Raw genomic sequence first — 20,582 nt, forward strand, 5'->3', positions numbered from 1 at the left:
TCAATTTGACCACTAGATGTCAGTGTTTCTCTTTAAGTCTGACTTCGCTAAGTTTTAATTGAATGACAGACGAGCATGAGTTTGTGCTCCACTTCTCTCTCTCTCTCTCTCTCTCTCTCTCTCTCTCTCTCTCTCTCTCTCTCTCTCTCTCTCTCTCTCTATTTGACTCTCTACCACCCCCACCCCCCCCCCCCTCCAAACTCCCTCAGCCAAAATAATAAAATGCTGACTTCTCAAAGTGCAGTCAGTATGCCTGTCTCAGCATAGCAGCCCTGAAGCCTGAGAGAGAGAGAGCGAGAGAGAGAGAGAGAGAGAGAAAGAGAGAGAGAGAGAGAGAGAGAGAGAGAGAGAGAGAGAGAGAAAAGGGGGGGTTTGGGGGGTGGGGGGAGAAAAAAAAGAGAAACAACTCTCTGGTTTCTAACTGCAGGCTCTGCCTTGCCGAGGGGCTTCAGCACTGCGCTTCTGTGAAGGTAGGTGTGAGGTTGCTTCCTTCCTTTCTCTGTGGCTCTGTGTGTGTTTTTGGGGAAGGGTCTTTCTTGCCGGCATGTTGGGGCTGATCCACACTTTAATCTTCCCCACTGGATTGCCTGTTTTTTTGTGAGGGGGGGACTTCATTTATTCAAGCCAGAACTTCTTGTGAGATTCTGGGTTAGGATGAATGTAGGAGATATGAGTGAATTATTGTCCAAAAACCAAAATCTTATTGTGCAGAAGTTTGGTGACTTGACACTGAAACTTTTCACAATTTATGTCACTTTGTGGGAGGCTGTTTTTTCCCCCAGCTTCTGCAAGAGGGTCAGCCAAATAAACCAAAAATACTGTCACTCAAATGAAGCTATCAGTGAGGTATGTGGAGGGGTTAAGCCTTCAAATAGCTGCCCATCGTTGTCCAGTTAAGTCGTCACAGGGGATTTGGAGATGTTGTCTCAGTGGGCTGTATGAACAGTTTGGAGACCAAGAGGGTTAAGTTAGCCCTCTGCTCGTGCATCCCCTCCAGTTAAGACCCATTAGTGCCCCCAAAAAATGAGGTGGATGGCTTTGTTACAATGTGTGATACCTCTGTGTGTCTCCTTTTAAAACCTTTCCACTTATTGCTTCTTTTTTGAATATTTGCAGCAGTTTGCAAACCAGCACTTGTCTTTTCTTAAAATAATATGAAATCAAACCTGGTGCAAAGCCTATGCAAGATCAAGATGTTCACAGGAGGCCTCGAAAAGGTTGTCCGATACAATTTGAGGCAGCAACCCAAACCGGGGAGGATTCACACGGCTGGAAGTAGCTGACTTGTGAAGCTAAAATTAAGCTGAGGGCTGATTTGGAATGTTACACTTGGGCGGTAAGACGTGGAGAAGGCGACCTGCGGATGGTGACAAATCTTCTGAGCCTGTTGGTGGCAGAGAGATCTTGGCCTGGTCACTTGAAAATCTTCTCCACCCCTGCTACTATTACAGAAGAAATATACCTCTCCCCAAAGAAAAAAGAAAAACTAAAGAGCAGTAAAACTTAGGAGGAGTGACTTCAAAGTTTATTTTCTGCCTCAGTTAAAACTAATACCCTGGCACAGGAGCTGGGTGTAAATCATTTTAGAGCATTTATGAGAGTATAACCTTTGTCACTTTGAAATCTAAACTCTTATAATGGTCTTTGACTTATTAAATGCACAGTAAATCCTCCAGTTGATTGCCTCAATGCAGTGCTTTTTAAATGGAGTTCCCATTAGTGTTTAATGGATGAGAACAATACAAAACTGTACAAGCTCACATGCACTAAATCATGGTTTTACTGCATGCATCTCCAAAATAAGTCCCCCTTTTTTTCCCAGACGTCCCCCCCCTCTCTACTACAAAATTAAAAAACACAACTTGTCAGCGTGTTCTTCGAATGACTCCATGAACTGACACTATGAATCAAACTGAAGCACGAGCCGTGAAATCTAATAATTCGCTGACTTTACCCCATTGAAAGAGGGCTGCAGGAAGAAAGCCAATAAGAGTTTTAATAATCACACCATGTTAGTTGTAATTTTTGACTATGCAAACCACACTTCATGCAGTTAACATGTGGTCACATTAGCCCTCTTTTCAACTAAATAGCCCCCTCATTCATCACAAATATTGGGCATTTACAATAAAACATGATATCCATTAAATGTACTTTTAGTATGCTTGAATGATGGACTTTGGCTGATGTGAGGCATCCCTATTTGCATGATTTCCAGACATTTCCGTATTATGAAGTGCCAAGTTGGATATGTCGGAGCTTCCTTTGGAAAATATTCTATAGTTCAGCCTCTTGAGTTTTAGTTCTTTGGATATCTGTCTTGGTTTTAGTTTTCATATTACATTATTCATCTTTTTTTTTAAAAGTGTAGCTCATCGTCCTGGTCTGCAGACAAAAAACAAAACAAAAAGATTAAAGGATGACAACTTCGGTTTTGGGAATTTATGATGAGCCTAAAGAAAACAAGATGTACAAAGATTAGAAAATACTGATTATTTAAAAGGTGTAAAGAAGCTCAACGTAAAAACGTTATTTCTTAAGGCCATGGTCACACTGGATGCCTTCGTTTTCTGCATTTTTTTTTGCAAATTTGCCAGTCTGTTTTTGTACATACCTATCCCTCATTCACCACAATGTGAAATATAAACCACACTGTCATCAGTAGTCTATGGAGCCCACCTGAGGTCTAGGAAGAAAAAAAAAAAAGATTGGATTTGCAGTCAAGCAGAGTTTTGGAAACAACATTAAGCCGTACAGCCAGTCAAGTCAGGTTGTATTTAATGTTTTAAATTCCCTAAATTTCATTATTTGTATAATAGGCCTTTTTTTTCTTTCACAATCAATAGGATGTTCATGTCAAAAACACTAAAGTCGTGCCTGTTAGGTGAACCACTGGAGTCCTTTGACCATTAGCGGGAAAAAGTGGATGAAAATTTCAACAACAAAGAGAGAGTTTAGCTTTTATTCATTTTGAAGAAGACAGAGGTCATATGACAAAAACAAGATGAGGAATTAATACATCAAGTGTACAAAAATCAACCATCTCATCTAATCATCCAGTAAATTAAAGGACGGTACTTAAATATAATTAAATTCATTTTCAGTTTTTGTTGGCATAGTCAGAAAGGTAATAATTCTACTTATTCATTATTCAGGTTGTATTGGGTGGTGGTGGTGGTGGTGTGCTGGAGTGTTTTATATTGAAAAGAGTTCCTTCTATTCTGTAAACAAAAATATGACTATGAGTTCAATCTTTCCTCTTCACTTTGATTGTGTTTACATCCACAGATAAACAGTGTAGGAACTGTAGCTTTAGTTTTTACTTGTAGCTAAAATTCTCCGACATTAATGGAACAAAGGAACAATTAAAAACATGTTTTTTCATGATATATGATATTTGGATTCAGATTGTTTCCAGTCATTGACCATGTGAAGTGTATGATCCCAGAGGACACTCATATCTCATCTGGTGGTTCTGTGCCAGGCCTCATCTGGACTTTTGCCTTCAGCAAGTGGCATACCTGCTCAACTTCATTGAGGTCAGGTGAATGACAATGTCATCCCGCTGCTGGGTCCTAAAAAACTCCCTGGCTACATTTGCTGTATATTTATGATCGTCGTCCTCATGCATTGTCCTAAAAGGGGAGTTTAGTTGCTTTACTGTTGACCCAGTATGGATGCGAACACAATACAACTACTTAAAATGAGGTCAGCACTGTTGTTCACTTATTATTTCATTGTATATGGGTACCAGAGCTAAAATAACCTAAATGTGATAGATTTGTAGATTATATGTGTAGATTATTTTATAGAATTTCTTTACTTTGTCGTCAACATGCTCAAACACAATGCTGGTAATATACAGTTGGGAACACAACAACCACACTAGATCATGCATATATGACTGAAGAGGGTCTACAGTAGTTAACTTACTTCTTCTACCACTAATGTTAACATTTCACACAATGCACAACGCAATAAAGCATTACTTTGACCTTATGGACAAATGGAAGTCTCTAATGACACAAAGTTTGACTAATAAGTAAGCCTGGGAAACTGACATTAGCTGTTTCCCTGCTAGCCTCGAACTGAAATGTTGGTTTTGAGGTGAAAAAACATAATAAATACAATGTTACACAATGAAAGCTGTTAAATGTCCAATGCACAACACAATATTGTATTTATCTACCCTTTTGGACTAACTTGGTGGATGTGGTCATCATCAAAATGCTTCATGCATCCTTGTTCTTTGAAAAAAAAAGTTGATTACATGGATTGCAAATCCATGGGCACGGATTATTTTTTCTCAGCTGACCCCAGGGGGATTCAGTAGTATTCAGTGTTAATTCTGTTCAACACATTTTCGTCAAAGCTTTAGCCCCCAGGTTTTATATGAATTGAGTCTCCTCATTAAATCTGAGCTGTCCTTTTGCTTCTCTGTTCCTTCTTGTGCCTCACTGTTGTGACTATGACGTTAATCTCAGGAGAATAAGATTTGCTCATTAATGGGGTAGTGATGAGAAATTCTAATCTGACTTGTTAAAAAGACGTAACATACTGGTCTCTGACTCTGTGCAACTTGTTCCAGGTCAGAACTTTATGTTTGTTGTTTCCACTGTCCTTGTATCATACCTGTGTCACATCTGAGTACCTGACATACTTACAGTTTAAAATTAGTAAAAGTGCTTGACAGGCAATAAGCTGTTAATCAAATCGCAGTAAAAGTTAGACATGCATTTATATCCAGGCTCAGTTCATGTCACCGCTTCAATAAAGACAGCAGCTGCAGGTGCAGGAGATGGTTGAGAGATTTTGACTGGAAAAGAAGCGTTCATAGCCAGCTGGCAGTGGCAGGTGACAGCTACTACCATCCTCCACACCCTGTTTGTTTTGGTCCATAAAGAATGCCGACTGGGACTGCTGGGGACAGATGCACATTCACAAATGTCCAGTCTGTTTCCAGTGCAGTCGGAGGCTTCCTGGGATATGCCACATTAAATGTCAAAACAAGTGAAGATACCACATTTGCTCTTGTTGTTCATCAATTTTCCAGAGTGAATTATCTACTAAAGTCCATGTATCTGTTCATGTCTCACCTATTTTATATTTCAAAGCGGACAACAAATATTCTCCAGGACTGTAGAACATTGATTTAATTTGGATTTGTACTCTTCTGTAAAATATGAAAACATAATTAGAACCCCAAATCAAAAAATCATTTTCTAACACGGTGTATATGAGTGTTAGATATGCTGTAAAGTGTTATGTTCCTCAGTATTATGTTGTGGCAGGTTCATATGTGTCTGTAGCTCAATGTAAGCTCAAGAATCAGAAAACAACAATGTATTTAAATGAACAACAAGCAAGGCTCAAAGGCTCGAATGCAGTCAAATCACATGAGCCTTGTTTGGATGGAGCTCTGAGTTGTGTTAGCTTGTTCGGTCTTTTCACAGACTTATCTATGCATTAAAGGTTTGATACGTAAGAATCCGAAATTCCCTCTAAATACTAATACCGATGGAAGTGGGCTGCAGTCAGGATCTCGTTGGTCATACTTGTGCTTACTTGCGGAGTGAGCAGCGGCACAAGACTATTGGTGTTACTCCACAGCCAAAGTAACACGCTGTGGCCGGGGGGCAACAATCTGTGGCTGGGGAGCAACAGGCTGCAGTTTTTTTGTAAATTGTGTGCTTATTACCACCTTTGGACTACCAACAGAAAAAAACACAACGAGTAAGCTGTGTTCTGCTATCGCTCTGGAGCTTGTTTTCTGCTCCTTTGTTGAGGATATAATGTTTTAGCTGTATGTGTGCTGGGGAGTGGGTGACTGGTCATCGTGGGAGTGTTTTGTTGTGAAATGTGTGGTTGTTGATAAAGGCAGCCAGCTGTCTCATTATCTGGAGAGCTAATATCTGCAGGGTGTTTTGTATTTGGATAGCATGTGTTTGTTAGTTTTGCTAGTTGTTTGTTGACATTTATGGGAGAGAGCCACTGCAAAAACATCACATCCTTTGTATTTTCATGGATAAACATGCTAAAGCTACGTGGTGCACTGCCAAAATGTTTGGGGTGGAACTCACACTCACAGAATGATTGTTCCATACATCTTAGGAAGTGGATTATTAAACTTTTTTGATAGTAATTGTGTGGATCATGGAGCGTATTCTGTGAATACAACTGCACCGAACTGTGATGGTGCGGGAAGAATACATGTAGCATTACACCCCCACACCTCAACCACAGCATTTCATTATCCTGCAGTGTACTCAACTGGAGTTACGTTCAGGTCACTACTAAGTAAACATGCTGCAGTGTTGTACTTCCTATTGGTTCTCGGGTCATATGACATTTGCCATATGATGCACCAAGGCGGTGTGTTTTCAGCCTCCCCTCATCCTTTAAATCTTCTCCATCTTCCTCAAGACTCTGTGTGATCCCATGTTTGTGTCATTGGCTTTACGCATTAGAGCCACGCTGCGCAGATGGGAAGCTGCTAGGCATACAGGCTCATGTTTTAACAGGTGTTTAAAAAAAATGTTTATATAGGTTGGGTTCTTACTGAAATTAAATAAGGGGTTTGCATTCTCTCTTTTATATCTCTGCCAAGCTGTGGTTCATATTAATTAGTTTGAGCTGCATTCCAGGCATTAAAGTTAAAAGTTAAAAATACAGGAATATTTCATCTCTGCTAATGTGGCCAAAGAAGAAGAGTTCAAATCAGTTGGAATGTTGCTGTCCTAATGTATACCGGGTATGTACTGTAATGGATATATAGTTTAGATAATTTATTTCTAAGAAAAAGAAAATTGGTTAAAAATGACATAAAAGTGGATATTTTCAACCTGAACTGTAGATTTCTCTACAAAATGGTGAAAAGTGGATGAATGTTTCAAGGGTTTTGTTACTTGACAACAGAACCAGAAGCTTGGTCGCCATGGATGAATGAAGACCTGAAATGATCTTTTATACTGTTATAATGTTCAAAGTCCATGTTTAACACGGTCAACTCAAGTTCTTGAATTGAGTGCATGTAAAATGCCACCAGGGCTTCAGCCTGCTGTGAACGCTATGTTAGCAAAGTTACCTCTACTTTCCCATTGAACTGACGTCAGGTCATTCATATAGGTTATAGGGCTTGAACATGTACAGGTGTATTTAAGAAGTTCATATTTCAAGTAAAGAAACAAAAGAGCAAAGTCCTACAGCTATTGTTTGTTTACATAGCCTCTGGAGCTGCTGGATGTTTTCCTGAAGCTGACCAATCAGAACAGAGTGGGCTCACTGGGAGGGGGGCCTTAAAGAAACAGGAGCTAAAAAAATGCAAAAAGTATCAGTATAAGATAAAAAGTTGTTTTAACTATACAACATCATAAAATATATTGCAATAGAAACCCAGAATAAAACACAGATCTGGAAGTGTGTATGATATGTCCTCTTTAAAAGTGTTTCTCTGATATAAATGAACAATACACATCTCAAAATTTCAGACTCAGAAAAAAATACAGCACATCTGAAATATACACACACGTACAAGTTGTCGTGTGTCTCATTGATTCGTGGCAGTTATTGTTTCACCAGCTGTAGCATGTAGCATGTGAGTACAGACAGTCATGTTGAGTGTCTACATTCTGTGTGTGTGTCCTGTCTAATAAAATGTAATCTGATCAGTAACAGGCATTACCTCGAGACTAACAAGGATACAGTTACATAGTTTTTGTGTCACTGGAGCAAAGCAATGCAAGGAACACAGCACAGCACAGAATGGAATAGAACAGAATAGAATGGAATGTCCAAGCATAGAATGTCTGATAAAGTTCTTTAATTGTGGGAATATTATAGTTCCGGAATCATTTTGGAGTTCCATTACCATAACGACGGAGCTTCTGTACTGTTGTCAAGGAAACCTATTTGGTTGTGGTATGTCAGGACCTTGTGCTCTTCGTGCAGGAGCTTGTGTGGTGACTTTGTGACACCGCAAACACAAATTAACAATATGTGCTGTTTTGATTGAGTTTTACATTCCATTCATTTTTACATTTGTAGGCCACAGTAGAAATTTACTTGACCTTCACAAAAATTTGACCTTAAGTATAATGTATCGGCTGTGGCTCAGGAGGTACAGCAGTCGTCCACCAATCGAGAGATCGGAAGTTCCACCAGTCCACACGTCGATGTGTCCTTGGGCAACATACTTAACCTCGAATTGCTCCCAATGGCTGCACCAACTTTGTATGAATATGTATGAGCAGGTTGGCACCCTGCATGGTAGCCCCTGAATGTGTGTGAATGGGTGAATGTGACATGTAGTGTAAAAGTGCTTTGAATGGTTAAAAAGACTAGAAAATCATTATTATAAGTACAGTCCATTTACCATTTTATCATTTATCTACAGTGGGGATATTGCCAGGTTTGCAGTCACACCAGTGACGCCTTGTTTACTATATCAGATAGATAGAAATTGTCTCTTTATAAAATTTAAAAACAAGACGTAAACAACAAAGCAGCATCCATGTGGAAATCCACCCTAAAGTAGAATGTAGATACTTTATCTCTATTATAATGTACAGCAGAGAGACAGCTTGTAGGTCTGATTCACATCTGGATGACCTACATTCAAATTAAATTAATTTGAATGTGAAATCTCATTCTGAGTCACGTGGCCGGACTCGGATCAATGCCAGTGGAGCTGATGATGTCATTAATTCAAGTCTTGATGCTCTCGTATCTAGCTTTTTTATTCACGTTCATATTACATCCATAACTCTACTGTGCAGAGTCACTAGAGTTGCAAGTCAATTCTGTTGCAGTGGAAATTCCAGTATTTTGGAAAGTTTTCAGTAGCTTTAAGACAGCCATGCATTACCATTTTCATGAGACATTTTTCAGGGCTTTCTGTCCTAATGAGAATTCCCACCCCTCCTTATTGGGAATTTCCCCCTCAATGCTAAATCTATTTACAAGATATAATTATTCAGGCTGTTGTAGGAGGTAAAACAATGATGGAATTCCTACTTGTTGTACATACTAAAAATGACTCAGAATCCCTTTAATTAATCCAGTAAACGCGTGATTAAATCCCGATGCAGAAAGACAATCTTCTGTAAAATTCTTGAACTCTTGTTGCCGTCACAGTTTACAGATGTTAACTGTTACCGACATTACACAAGCAGATTGACTGTATGAAACCACGCTCTGACCCGGGCTGTGATGGGTTTTCTTCTCTGGCCAAGTTGGGATGAAATTTGGACTAAAAATGAAAACATTGGACCTCAAACCTGATAGCTGCATTACTCATACTTTAACCCAGAGTATACGTAAGCTATCGTTATGGTATTTCCTACTTCGAGGGCCCCGCTGTGTGGTGTGAACTCGCTGCCCTTTGCTGTATCAAGAGACTGTTTTTGTTGTCATTATGTGTTTGGGGCTTTTCATTACTGGGTGCAGATACGTTCCGGGTGGGTCCACTACTGTACGAAAGAATGTCCATCAATGATAAATAAGGGATTGCACTTTTCACCCTCCTCTTCTCTCATTCTGCTATTCTTAGTTGCTGTGTGGTGAGCTAAGGGTTTAGAATTACAAAGACCTTGCTCTCTCTCTGTCTCTCCTTCACTTTCTTCACTTCTCTGCTTCTTCGCCTTTCAAACTGCATGGCATCAGTGGGTGGTTACTCTCCTCTTGTGTTTTAAGATGAAAGTAAGGCTCATATAAGCATGTGATTTGGAAGCTGCTGTAACATATTTATACAGACTCTGCCCTACTGAGTTTTGCTAATGTATTATTGGAAATGAGTCTATTATTATCTTCACTACATCAGTGAAGTGCTCTAGATTGAGTAGCCGATAAGCCCAGTAAAACTGTTTGGCAAGGACAGCGGTTCCCAGTCAGGGACCCCCAGTGGTCCTTGACAGGATTTCAGGGGGTCCCCCAGTAAAATGCCATTGAGTGTGTATAAAAAGGTTTGGCTATTGAATAGTATAATTAAAGGTTTCATGTTATCCATCTGCTGTGTTATCTGTTCACCAGACATTTCCTAGAACCTTTGTCTCTTTATGATACAATACAAACTTGATATATGATATGATATTAACACAATAGGTCATACTGTGTGACACGGTACAGTGCGATGCTGTATATTAAAACAATACAATACAGTTCAATGTAATGTGATACAAGATTATACAACAAAACTTTCTGTCTTCAGTTATGATGTGATATAGAATATAATATAAAACAACAGTGATACAATACTAATATGCAATATGGGTATAAACTAGTTAATATATGATGCTGTGCATTAAATATACAATACATACAAACACAATAACGTATGATACAATACAACATGATAATGTACGATATGACATCATATTGTGTATTGTATTATACCTTGCAATACTGTTCAATACGATGTGGTGTGATTATGGACAATATTTTATGACATGGTACAAGACGATATTGTTATGCTATGATACAATATACGAATATATACAAATACATCTCTCTCCCCTGTCTTCTCTCACAGTGTCATCCCACCCAAGGGTGTGCAGCAGTGTGTATGAGTGATTGTGTGTGTATGTGAGCCGGAACCTCAGCAGCCATGTCGGACCCCAGGGACATTGATGAGGATGCCCTCCTCAAGGGCCTCAGCCCAGAGGAGCTGGATCAACTGGAGTATGAGCTGCAGGAGATGGACCCTGAGGTACGGAGGAGTGGTTGATTAGTCTTAACCTGTCAGACACTTTCTGTAATGCCACCAGGCCTTAGTAGTCATATAAGATTCCTGAGGTCCACAAGTCCTGCAGGTTTTTGTTCCTGCAGGTGGTCAATCAGTCCACAGCTACTTGATACAAGGTGTAGCTCGTTAACTGTCCAAGGAGCAAAAACCTGCAACATACAGAACATTAAAAAGAAAAGTTGCAGTTAGACTTTCTTGTAATGTCCTCCCATGATATCTTCCTTTCAGTGAGCCCACCTGTGATTACATTTGTAAGAGATCAAGGGCAAAAGACGGTTCATAGTCTAAAAATGAAAGGCCCTACAACCAGTAAAAGGAAGTGATGCCACTACAAACTATCTGTAATTGAAATAATGAAAGAACCGCTTCTGGCCTTTCAACAACCTGTCTACAGAGCAGCATGTAAATGAACAGCACCTGAAAGCAGAAGTTCTATAAACTTAATTACTTCTTAGATTTCCATATTCATACACAATAGGGACAGAAGTATGATTACCCTGAAAAACTATGTGCCAGAGAGAGCTGAGAGAGAAGCCAACAATTATGTACATAGTTTAAACTGGTTCACTAATCAAATAAATTATTGCCAATATGTATTCCATATTTAAGGGTTACATTAAATTAGTTGGATGTGGCAACACTTTGAGGACTCAGTCACTTTGCTCACTGTCTCTACTCTCATTTAATCCACCCCAGCACTAAAACAATGATTCCAATGGTTCTCCACTCTTAATGCCACATCAACATGACATTTGACCTTGTGTTCTCCCAGAATGCCATGCTGCCAGCTGGTTTACGGCAGCGTGACCAGACGAAAAAGAGCCCGACGGGGCCATATGACCGTGACGCCCTCGGTCAGTTCCTGGAGAAGGAGGCCCTGGAGCACGCGGACAGGGAAGACCTGGTGCCCTTCACTGGGGAGAAGAAAGGTGGGGAGAAAAACTCTGACACTGGCCACATAATATTTAATATAACAAATCTAATGTTGCATTCACTCTAGAAGTTTGCAGGGCTTTTTATGAACAGCACATACAAAAATATAAATATGTACTTTTTGTGCGCAGACCACAGACTGACAACATTAGAGGCTGTTAACATCAACAAATCTCCATGTCTTTTCTTCTTCTTGTCTTCTTCTTCTTCTTCTTCTTCTTCTTCTTCTTCTTCTTCTTCTTCTTCTTCTTCTTCTTCTTCTTCTTCTTCTTCTTCTTCTTCTTCTTCTTCTTCTTCTTCTTCTTCAGCTAGCTGCACAGTGTTTTACTCTGTGATGCACCACTGCACAGCTACACTAGCAGTTAGTGTCAGATCTGTGCAGGGTTTTTGCAGCTCATTGAGTTTTGAGGGAATTTCCATCATAGTCCAAAAGGCTGACATGTCCAAACCTATACCAGGAAATAACTTTATTGGGAACATTTTTTACTGCAGTTCCAGTTTCAGTGCAATGCATCTAATAAATGGAAAGCAATAATAGAACCGGCGCATATATGTTCGGTATAAAATTAGGGTTTTCAGAACTAAAAGTGTGACAAATGAGCACAGCACAAAGAAAAAAAGATAAGAAAAGCACAATCTGGCTCCAGTGGAAAACTAAGTTTATTAGAGTTGGTCCACAAATCTGTGATAAGCCCTGGCTTACTCGTGTTTTGGGAAACATGATCTGAACAGAGCTTTTACCAAAACAGAGACACATTTATGGCTTGAGACTTTCAGCTTGAAGAAACCCCATTAAGATTATTTAATTCTTTGTCAGGTGATACTTGGGGAAATTTTGGTTTTCGCAGATTACACATAAATTCTCACGAAGATCAGAAATGTAAATTATCACTGCTGCAAAATTACTTTTAAAAAAAATCCTGGAACAACAGATGAAATCCTTTCAAATGCTAATTTCTGTCCATCTCAATTTGTATCTCATCCTATTAGACTCTCAATTGTCTTTCTCGCCATTGTCTCTTTACAACTAAACTTCTCCCCCTTCCTGTCTCATTCTGATCATCCCACTGTCTGTTTTACCCTGTTTTTGTCTCTTCGCTCATCTGTTCTTTATTTCTATCTCCAGGAAAAGCCTTTGTTGCCAAGCCACCAGCGGAGATCCCCGAACATGAGCAGGTGACACTGGAGCCGGAGTTGGAGGAGGCTCTGAAAAACGCCAGTGATGCAGAGATGTGTGATATTGCAGGTTAGACAACAACCACTACTACTTACTACTAGTAACTGCAGTAGTTTTCCATTCATCTTCGTCATGTAGCTTTTTCAGGTTCACTCAGTTCCCTGAGTGTAAGTAACAACGTAATGCGTTATTGCAATGCACCTGAGCAATGATTAATGTGATTAGTTTCACCTGTGGTTTTCCTGCTGTGACAAGTCAAAATGTGTCAGTCTGTGAATGATAAATAAGCATGAGTGCTCTGATGGTGGCAAAGATATCAAGATTCAGGGTAGCACAATTTATTAGGGAGGCAAGTAGACATTTAAAGTACAAGATAGGCATCATTTCAGAAGAGAAGAAAAGAAAAACTGGTGATCTTCAACAGGCTTCATCTTCCTCAGTGAGGTTTATCCTCTGGAGTGATGGTAACAGTGGCAGGCAGCAGTTGTATAGTGTCAAACTCTCTCTCAAAGGGTTAACTCCCTACACAGTGACCCACTTCCACTATTGCCATCAGTGATGCAACAATGATGCTCAAGCTGTGATGAAGAGCAGGTTTCATTGTTACACTTGGATTTGATTGACTGCTCTTCGTGTCATCTGTTTGTCCTTATGTTGTTTCTCAGCAGCAAATGCTCATTGACCAATTATCACATACACAGCATAGTGTGACCTCAGCGTTTCCACCACAGTGACCCAGATAACTTATTTCACAGAAGTTGCACAGTCTCTCTGCTTCACATTGTTTCACCGAACACTGAGACTGCACAGTAGTCCCTGGCTAACAGACATGGACAAACATGCGATGGGCTCCAATTCCCCATGCTCAGCAACACAGAAATAAATAAGCCTGGCCAGAGGCCACCAAAGGAAGGGTGGAGTGGATGTAATGAACAGCAGGGCCAACGATATAGTATCTGTTTAAAACAGACAAGTGGGCAGCAACTATGATCAAAGATAGCTAACCCTAACCCTTTTCATGTTTCCTGAAGCTTAAAATTAACAATATGATGAGGGAAGCATCTTGTTTAATCAATACAGGAAGTGTAGAAGTGACGTTGTATTACATTATTACATTACAGGTTGTTGTCTGCTTAGGGACTGTACATACAAATTTGACATTTGGCTAAATATGGCACAATTACATCAAAATGATGGTAATTAAAGTGAATTTTCTCTAATATATCTCCTATGTAGCTACTGTATGTATTTACCTGCAATAGCTAATCCAGGGAGCTAATGTTGCATCTGAACAAATTTCAAGTTTACTTTCAGAGCTTTATTAGATGTGTGTTGCTTGTCCCAATAATCTCCACAGTGGAGAGTAAGAAGAGTAAGACGTAATGTTCTTTTGTTCCTTTTAGTTACAGTAACTGATGCATCAGGCAGACGAACTGGTTCACCTGAAAGCCATAAATGTTATGAAAGCTTTTATCTTCTATGCTCGTTATGCAGAATAAACATTAATGACATAATTGGGGATCAATTGAATTATAAAACGTGTTTTCTATATTGAGTGTGATCCTTTGACAACCCTGAAAACCCGGCCACACTTCTCTGACAAGCCAAACAGGCAGGCAGGCATCCGGAAAGGCAGAGCAGGAGAGCCTGTTTGTCCGGCTCCATCAGCCTGTCAAAGAGACCGCCGTTTTAACACTGGATGGTGTCCAGATGAGGATTAAACCTCCGTTAGCCTGTGTCAGTCTTTTGTTGGAGTTTTTTGGCAAACATACTAAAAGGGGATGAATAGCTTGGCTGACCTGTTCCATGAGGCCAGAGAGAGTTAAGTCACCGTGGAGACTTAATTTTCACTTTTTTATTCATGATATTAACACGTTGCTATATTGGTCTTTCTGGTTAAATGCACTCCAGTTTGTGCTGTAAGCTACCGTGGGTTATTCTCAGGGCCAAAACGGATGACGTGGGGGTGTTTATGACCAGTAACGCCCATCTGAGCAGGCAGCTGTCTCACTAGCCTCCCTCTCCTCACAAGGCCCTTCCCATGGTTCCCCACACCGGGTCAGCAGGCTGGTGGGTGGGAAGGGTGAGGGGTGGCTGTCACAGCAGTTGGTGTGTGACACAGTTTGGTGCCGGCGGTTACAACAAGAGAGAAGACTCCGCAGGTCTGCCTCCTCCTGGTCATAGACAGGAAAGACAGGAGAAAACTCAGTAGCAGTTTGATGAAAGCATTGTGGAGAATATTCACTCATTGATTCTCGGTTTAAGTGTAAAACTATTATTCTTCAAATTAGAGAGCAAAGTTTGCCTGGAGTGCAACACAAGTCAAGTCAAGTCAAACTTTATTTATAAAGCACATTTAAAAACAACCTCAGTTGAACCAAAGTGCTGTACAGTTGTTAAAATACAATATAATCATACACAAACTAATCAGGAGTCAGAACGGTTAGAATTAAACATTTTAAATGAAGTTAAAATAGCTAAAATACTGAAAGTAAATCAACTAGTTGGTTGAAGGAAAATATGATGAACTACCCAAGACATTTCTTATACGAGGATGTTTCCACCCATCATGTAACAGAGAGAAAAGATTAAAATGGTCAAACTAAATAAAATCATACCAATTGTCTCTGTTTTGACCAATTTTAGCATTGAAATGCATCAAATAATTCAATGAAAAGGGGCCATTATGCATCATAACTTCTTTTACTTTTGATGCTTAAAGCTACTCTAATCAATATTTATATATTTAAAATTGGATCTACAATGTACTACATTCATGTAAATGGGATTGCCATCATAGTGGCCTTTAGCTCTGTCATTTAAATGCATTATTATCATTAGTATTAGTATTAGTAAGTAACCAGAGGATATAAATACATTCCACCATGGCCGATTCTATGATTGAATGATGCATTGATAGGGTTTTTTCAGCATGTATTGTCTATTTTAGAACTTAGAAAGTAATAATTCAACATAGAGTATAAATCTCATCTCAGATAAGAAATAGTTTTGTATTGCATGTCGTTAAAATGCACCAAAAATGTAAAGAAACCCTATAAGACTTAAAGGTAAAATTTATCTTTTTCTTTTCACTCTCCATAGACCAATATTGACTCTTTATTTCTTGTGTTTGCTCTTTTAACAGAGACACAATATCACCAATAATAACACTGAGAAAGTTGTTTCCACCCCCTCAACTGGCAACTCTGTATTATGTCTGTAAATTTGTGGTATTGTTTCCTCTTGGCCCCTGAACACTGTGATCACAGCTAGCTGCCGAGTTTCCTGCTGAACTCAGACAACAATATCCTTATCTTGTCAAACAGAAACACAGCATCGAGCCACACACGAGCTGCGGGAACACCTACAGTAACTCTTTCTGTTAAAAAAGTATTCTTGTTAAAATCAGATAAGTTGAACATGCAGCAGTGATGATGACAATGTATTTGTTGTGGTGCAGCCACGCAGCAACGGCACAGATTGTAAAAACAGACATGACAATTACGAGCAAAACCCGAAGACGTACACTATGATCTTACTCAATTATCACAGATATCTTTATCTTGTCTTCATAGTGACTGTTTTTCTTGTACTTGCAGCTATCCTCGGCATGTACACCCTGATGAGCAACAAGCAGTACTACGACGCTTTGGGCGTCACAGGAACCATCGCCAACACAGAGGGCATCAACAGTACGTATGAAACAGTTACATAAACCATTTCACCTTTTTTTAATGGCCAATATATTTTATAATATTGAATATAACATTGATAAGATAATTCTTTGATCAGAAAATGTCCTTATTTGGACAGTAACTTATTGGAAATCGGTGTATTTAGACAATATGAATGAAAAGAAAAGACAAAATAAAGGAAATTTAGCTTTTTACAGTATGTTGAGGTTCGTCTTGTCTTTTACATTATGAATGTGTTTCACTAAAGGAGGTTTCAAAGAGGGAATCGTCTTAAAGTTCCCCCCTTTTTGCTCAACATCACTATTTTATAATTTGGAAGGATGCCTTTTGAATTAGATAAAACTAGATTAGGTCAGATTAGATTAGATTAACCTTTATTGTCTCCCTTAGGAGAAATTTGAGAGAACGTGGCAATACACAGCCTCTCCATATACACACAATATATCCATACACATATACAATCAAATTACAGTTAACATGCAGCATCACACACACATCTGTCTACACCAGAACATCCCCATCAAGATATTGCACAGATGCCCTGCAGCTTTAAATGCTGAGCTCGATTACAGGCCGATCGCTATCCATGAAAAAACATTTATCTATAGTATTAATATGTCACTACAGTATGTCACTCTGTAGCCTGAGCTCTTATACTGCGTTTTCTTTAGGTGTAGTAAAAGCAGATCCATTCAAGGTCTTCCCCGATGAGCCGCCCAACACCACCAACGTGGAGGAAACCCTGGAGAGAATCCACAGCAACGACAGCAGCTTGACTGAAGTCAACCTCAACAACATCAAGGTCCGTCAGCCCAACAAGAAAAAAACTGTCTGTTAAGGCTCAAATGACCGATGTGACGTTCCAACTCATCCGAAATATCAGCTTTTGCATTCAATTGAACCATGCATCTGAACTTTTCCAAGTTTTTAAACTCACAAAAGCTTTGAATTTCATTTTTAACAAATATTTCAAAGGAGAAAAGGAATAAATCACTGAAATAAGCTGCTGTAGTGATCAGTTCATTGGTAAAACCTGCAGATGTGTGAGCCTCAGCCACACTTGATTGAGAACCAAAGCTCATGAAGGTGATGTACCTCTGTCTGTGTTGCAGGACATTCCCATCCCGACACTGAAAGAGATCTTTGAGGCGATGAAGGGAAACTCTCTCGTGGAGTTTCTTAGCATCGCTGCGACCCGTAGCAACGACCCTGTGGCCTACGTGAGTACATGGATTTACATGACAGCCAACAAATGCTGTTTATTTTCTGCATCTCTTCTCATTTGTGTTATAGTATTAAGCATGACGTTGACAATACTGTTTTAAGAGTGCTGTGGAGATATAAAAGTATGAGGTGGATTTAGATAAATTAATTTAATTGTCGTTGTGTGTGTGTGTGTGTTTCAGGCGTGTGCTGAGATGCTGCAGGAGAACACCAGCTTGCAGAGTCTTAATATCGAGTCCAACTTCATTACTGCAGACGGCATGATGGCGATTGTTAAGGCTATGGCCAACAACGCCACGCTGGTGGAGCTCAAGATCGACAACCAGGTCTGAAATACAAAATTACAACTCTTGAAAAATGTTTAATGATTGATTTCAGCCAATTATACATTAATTAGATGTAGCTTACTTAATATTTTACTCATTTTGTGGTTGACTCTTCTTTTAAATGAGCTGCTTCTCCTCTTCTCTCCGGTACAGAGGCAGAAGTTGGGAGACTCAGTCGAGATGGAGATCGCCTCCATGTTGGAGAACAACTCAAGCATCCTCAGGTTCGGCTATCACTTCACCCAGCAGGGTCCTCGCGCCAGAGCCGCCATGGCCATCACAAGAAACAACGACATGAGTGAGAAACGATCTCAGATAATCATCTTTAATGTAGAGTTCTGGAGTAAATATTTGATTAATGTGATCTTTCTTTCTCTCTGCAGTTCGCCAGCAGAGATTAAGATGAAAGCAACATGAAGAAGAACCCCTTCGACCCGCTTGGAGCCTGCAAACTGACTGCCGTCGACAAACTTGTGCAAGCTTGTCAGCGTGGAGCACGAGAGCTGAATGAACCGCCAAACATCCATTTCATTTCATTTCATTTTGTTTCATTTACCACAGCCGGCTTTGTGTAGACTGCTGAATTCATCATAAAGGCGTGTAGAGGTCAAAAGCAAAAATGTGAAGTGTCTTTTCTTTTTCTTTTTTTTTGTGCTTTTCGTTTGTGCATCGGCTAAAAATCATCCCAAACAAAAGGTTAACTCTTTTCATTCATGGAAACGTTTTCAATATGGTGCTATCTGTGGGAAGAAAACAATCTGTAAATACTTTAAATAAAATATATATTCAAATATTTTTTGTAAATGTTTGGCAAGTTTAATTCTATTGTTTCTACACCTGATGTTGACATGAGTATTTTATATTGGAGTATCATTCTTAACCAAAGCAGCTCGTACTTTGGTGCATTTCAGTATCTGCTGCTAAAAGTGGACGTAATTGTTTAACCGAAGCTCACAACCCAAAAACAGGTGAACTTTTAATTCTTCACCATTATTAATCCGAATTAGATGCAGATCTACTCTCTAAGGGATAATAAAATTTGATTAATACCCAAAACTGATAATGCAACATTTTAAGGATGAACTCCTCATGTTCAGAAACAGTGCTTTAATCCCTTAAAGTCTCTTCTGATCCTCTAACTTCCCCCAAGCACCTGAGCTATTTTTACTCCCCACCTCTCCCCAACTCCAATAACTTAGTCCACTGGGCTTGAGTTACCTTGTTCTATATATAAGAACTAACTTTAAGAGGGTTGGACGAAGGGTAGAAGGGGGCACCCATGTGTACCCGCTGAGATTTATGAACAGAAACAGCTGCTAACCTCTGAGGACTCTGACAGCATTGCTCAGGTTCCTGCCTCTTCCCCTGCATTAGGTCCCTTATTTCTTTTTTTAAACCTATTTCTTCATTTCTTAAAAACACTCTGATTTAATATCAAGTGTGACGTGACCACCAGGTTATAACCAGGAAGTCTCAAAGTCTCAAATTTCTAAAAGGTCACGTTTAAACCAAAGCAGGCTTCGCTGACATTAGATGTCTTATAGTGATTTAAAGTCAGCGTTGCCTCACCACAGTCTATTCTGAGGGTTTTCCTTCTTGATCATTGTTTGGCAGTAAAACACACGTGTATTTTTGGATTGTAACGCTGGGTGCCATGCATGCTGTGACAGACGTATTTGCCATATTGTGCTCCTTTATTTTCCTTTTTTTTGTTGTTGTTTTTTTGTCATATTTGCATCAGAGGACTGTGTGAGTTGTAATGCTGTACGGGCAAATATGATATTAAAGGTTAAAAGAAAAAGATACTTCGGCCTGCAAAAGATTTAACTTCTCTCTCATCGTGACAAGTGTTTAAATGCCCGTGCTGCCAAGTCTCCATGATGAGCGAGAAAGATCTTCAACGTATCAAGAGCCTCCCCATGTGGCTGTGACACTGTGAGCACCCAAATAAAGACGCACATTAGCGGTGTCATCAGAAAGTAACCCCATGATAAGTCCTCCTGCCCTCTCTCACTAACCCCCTGAAGGTGTTATCCAATTTATACCAACTCCGCTGGAAGAGGCACTGACCGAACACCCTGTGAAGAATGCTAACCGGTGGCTACGCTACCCACATTAGCACCAATACTGCCCATCTGCTGCTGATTTACGGTTAAGCTGACTGAGGATTAGTCCGACCAGAGAGAGCAGAGAGACGTGATGGAGCTAAATTGAAAGGCTAGTGACAGGAAACAAAAGGGGGGATGAAAATAGTCTCAACCCGGCCATAGGTGACGAGAAATTAAGTGTTACTTCAGCTTTCTATTCTTGAGGAGGAGATATGAAAAAGGAACTGTTTCAACTTTTTTTGACCCGGTTTGTTCTCCTTTTTTATGCAACACTGGAACATTATAGTTTTCTTTTTTTTTTAATATAGTTTTTTCTCCTTAAAACTAAAAAATAACCATTCCGCTCTCTGAAAGCTTCACTAAGGATTAATCATGTTTATC

General features: G+C 39.6%; 1 protein-coding gene across 1 annotated transcript; it reads left to right on the forward strand.

The window, feature by feature from the left end:
* The first annotated feature begins 391 nt into the window (after positions 1 to 391).
* tmod4 (tropomodulin 4 (muscle)) lies at positions 392 to 18,886 on the forward strand. The gene is made up of 10 exons (XM_062422383.1): positions 392 to 470; positions 10,526 to 10,702; positions 11,511 to 11,667; positions 12,798 to 12,917; positions 16,448 to 16,540; positions 17,215 to 17,345; positions 17,656 to 17,763; positions 17,950 to 18,093; positions 18,247 to 18,391; positions 18,477 to 18,886. Exons 2-10 carry the CDS (start codon positions 10,601 to 10,603, stop codon positions 18,497 to 18,499), a joined length of 1,023 nt encoding a protein of 340 aa, XP_062278367.1. The 5' UTR covers positions 392 to 470; positions 10,526 to 10,600; the 3' UTR covers positions 18,500 to 18,886.
* The last annotated feature ends 1,696 nt before the right edge of the window (positions 18,887 to 20,582 follow it).

This window comes from Scomber scombrus, chromosome 7 (genome assembly GCF_963691925.1).
Source record: "Scomber scombrus chromosome 7, fScoSco1.1, whole genome shotgun sequence".
Lineage (NCBI taxonomy): Eukaryota > Metazoa > Chordata > Actinopteri > Scombriformes > Scombridae > Scomber > Scomber scombrus.

Coding starts and splice junctions, on each gene's coding strand:
- tmod4 (XM_062422383.1), top strand. CDS start 10,601: ATGTCGGACCCCAGGGACATTGATGAGGATGCCCTCCTCAAGGGCCTC. Junction 10,703..11,510: donor TGCAGGAGATGGACCCTGAG/GTACGGAGGAGT, acceptor GTGTTCTCCCAG/AATGCCATGCTGCCAGCTGG. Junction 17,764..17,949: donor GCAACGACCCTGTGGCCTAC/GTGAGTACATGG, acceptor TGTGTGTTTCAG/GCGTGTGCTGAGATGCTGCA.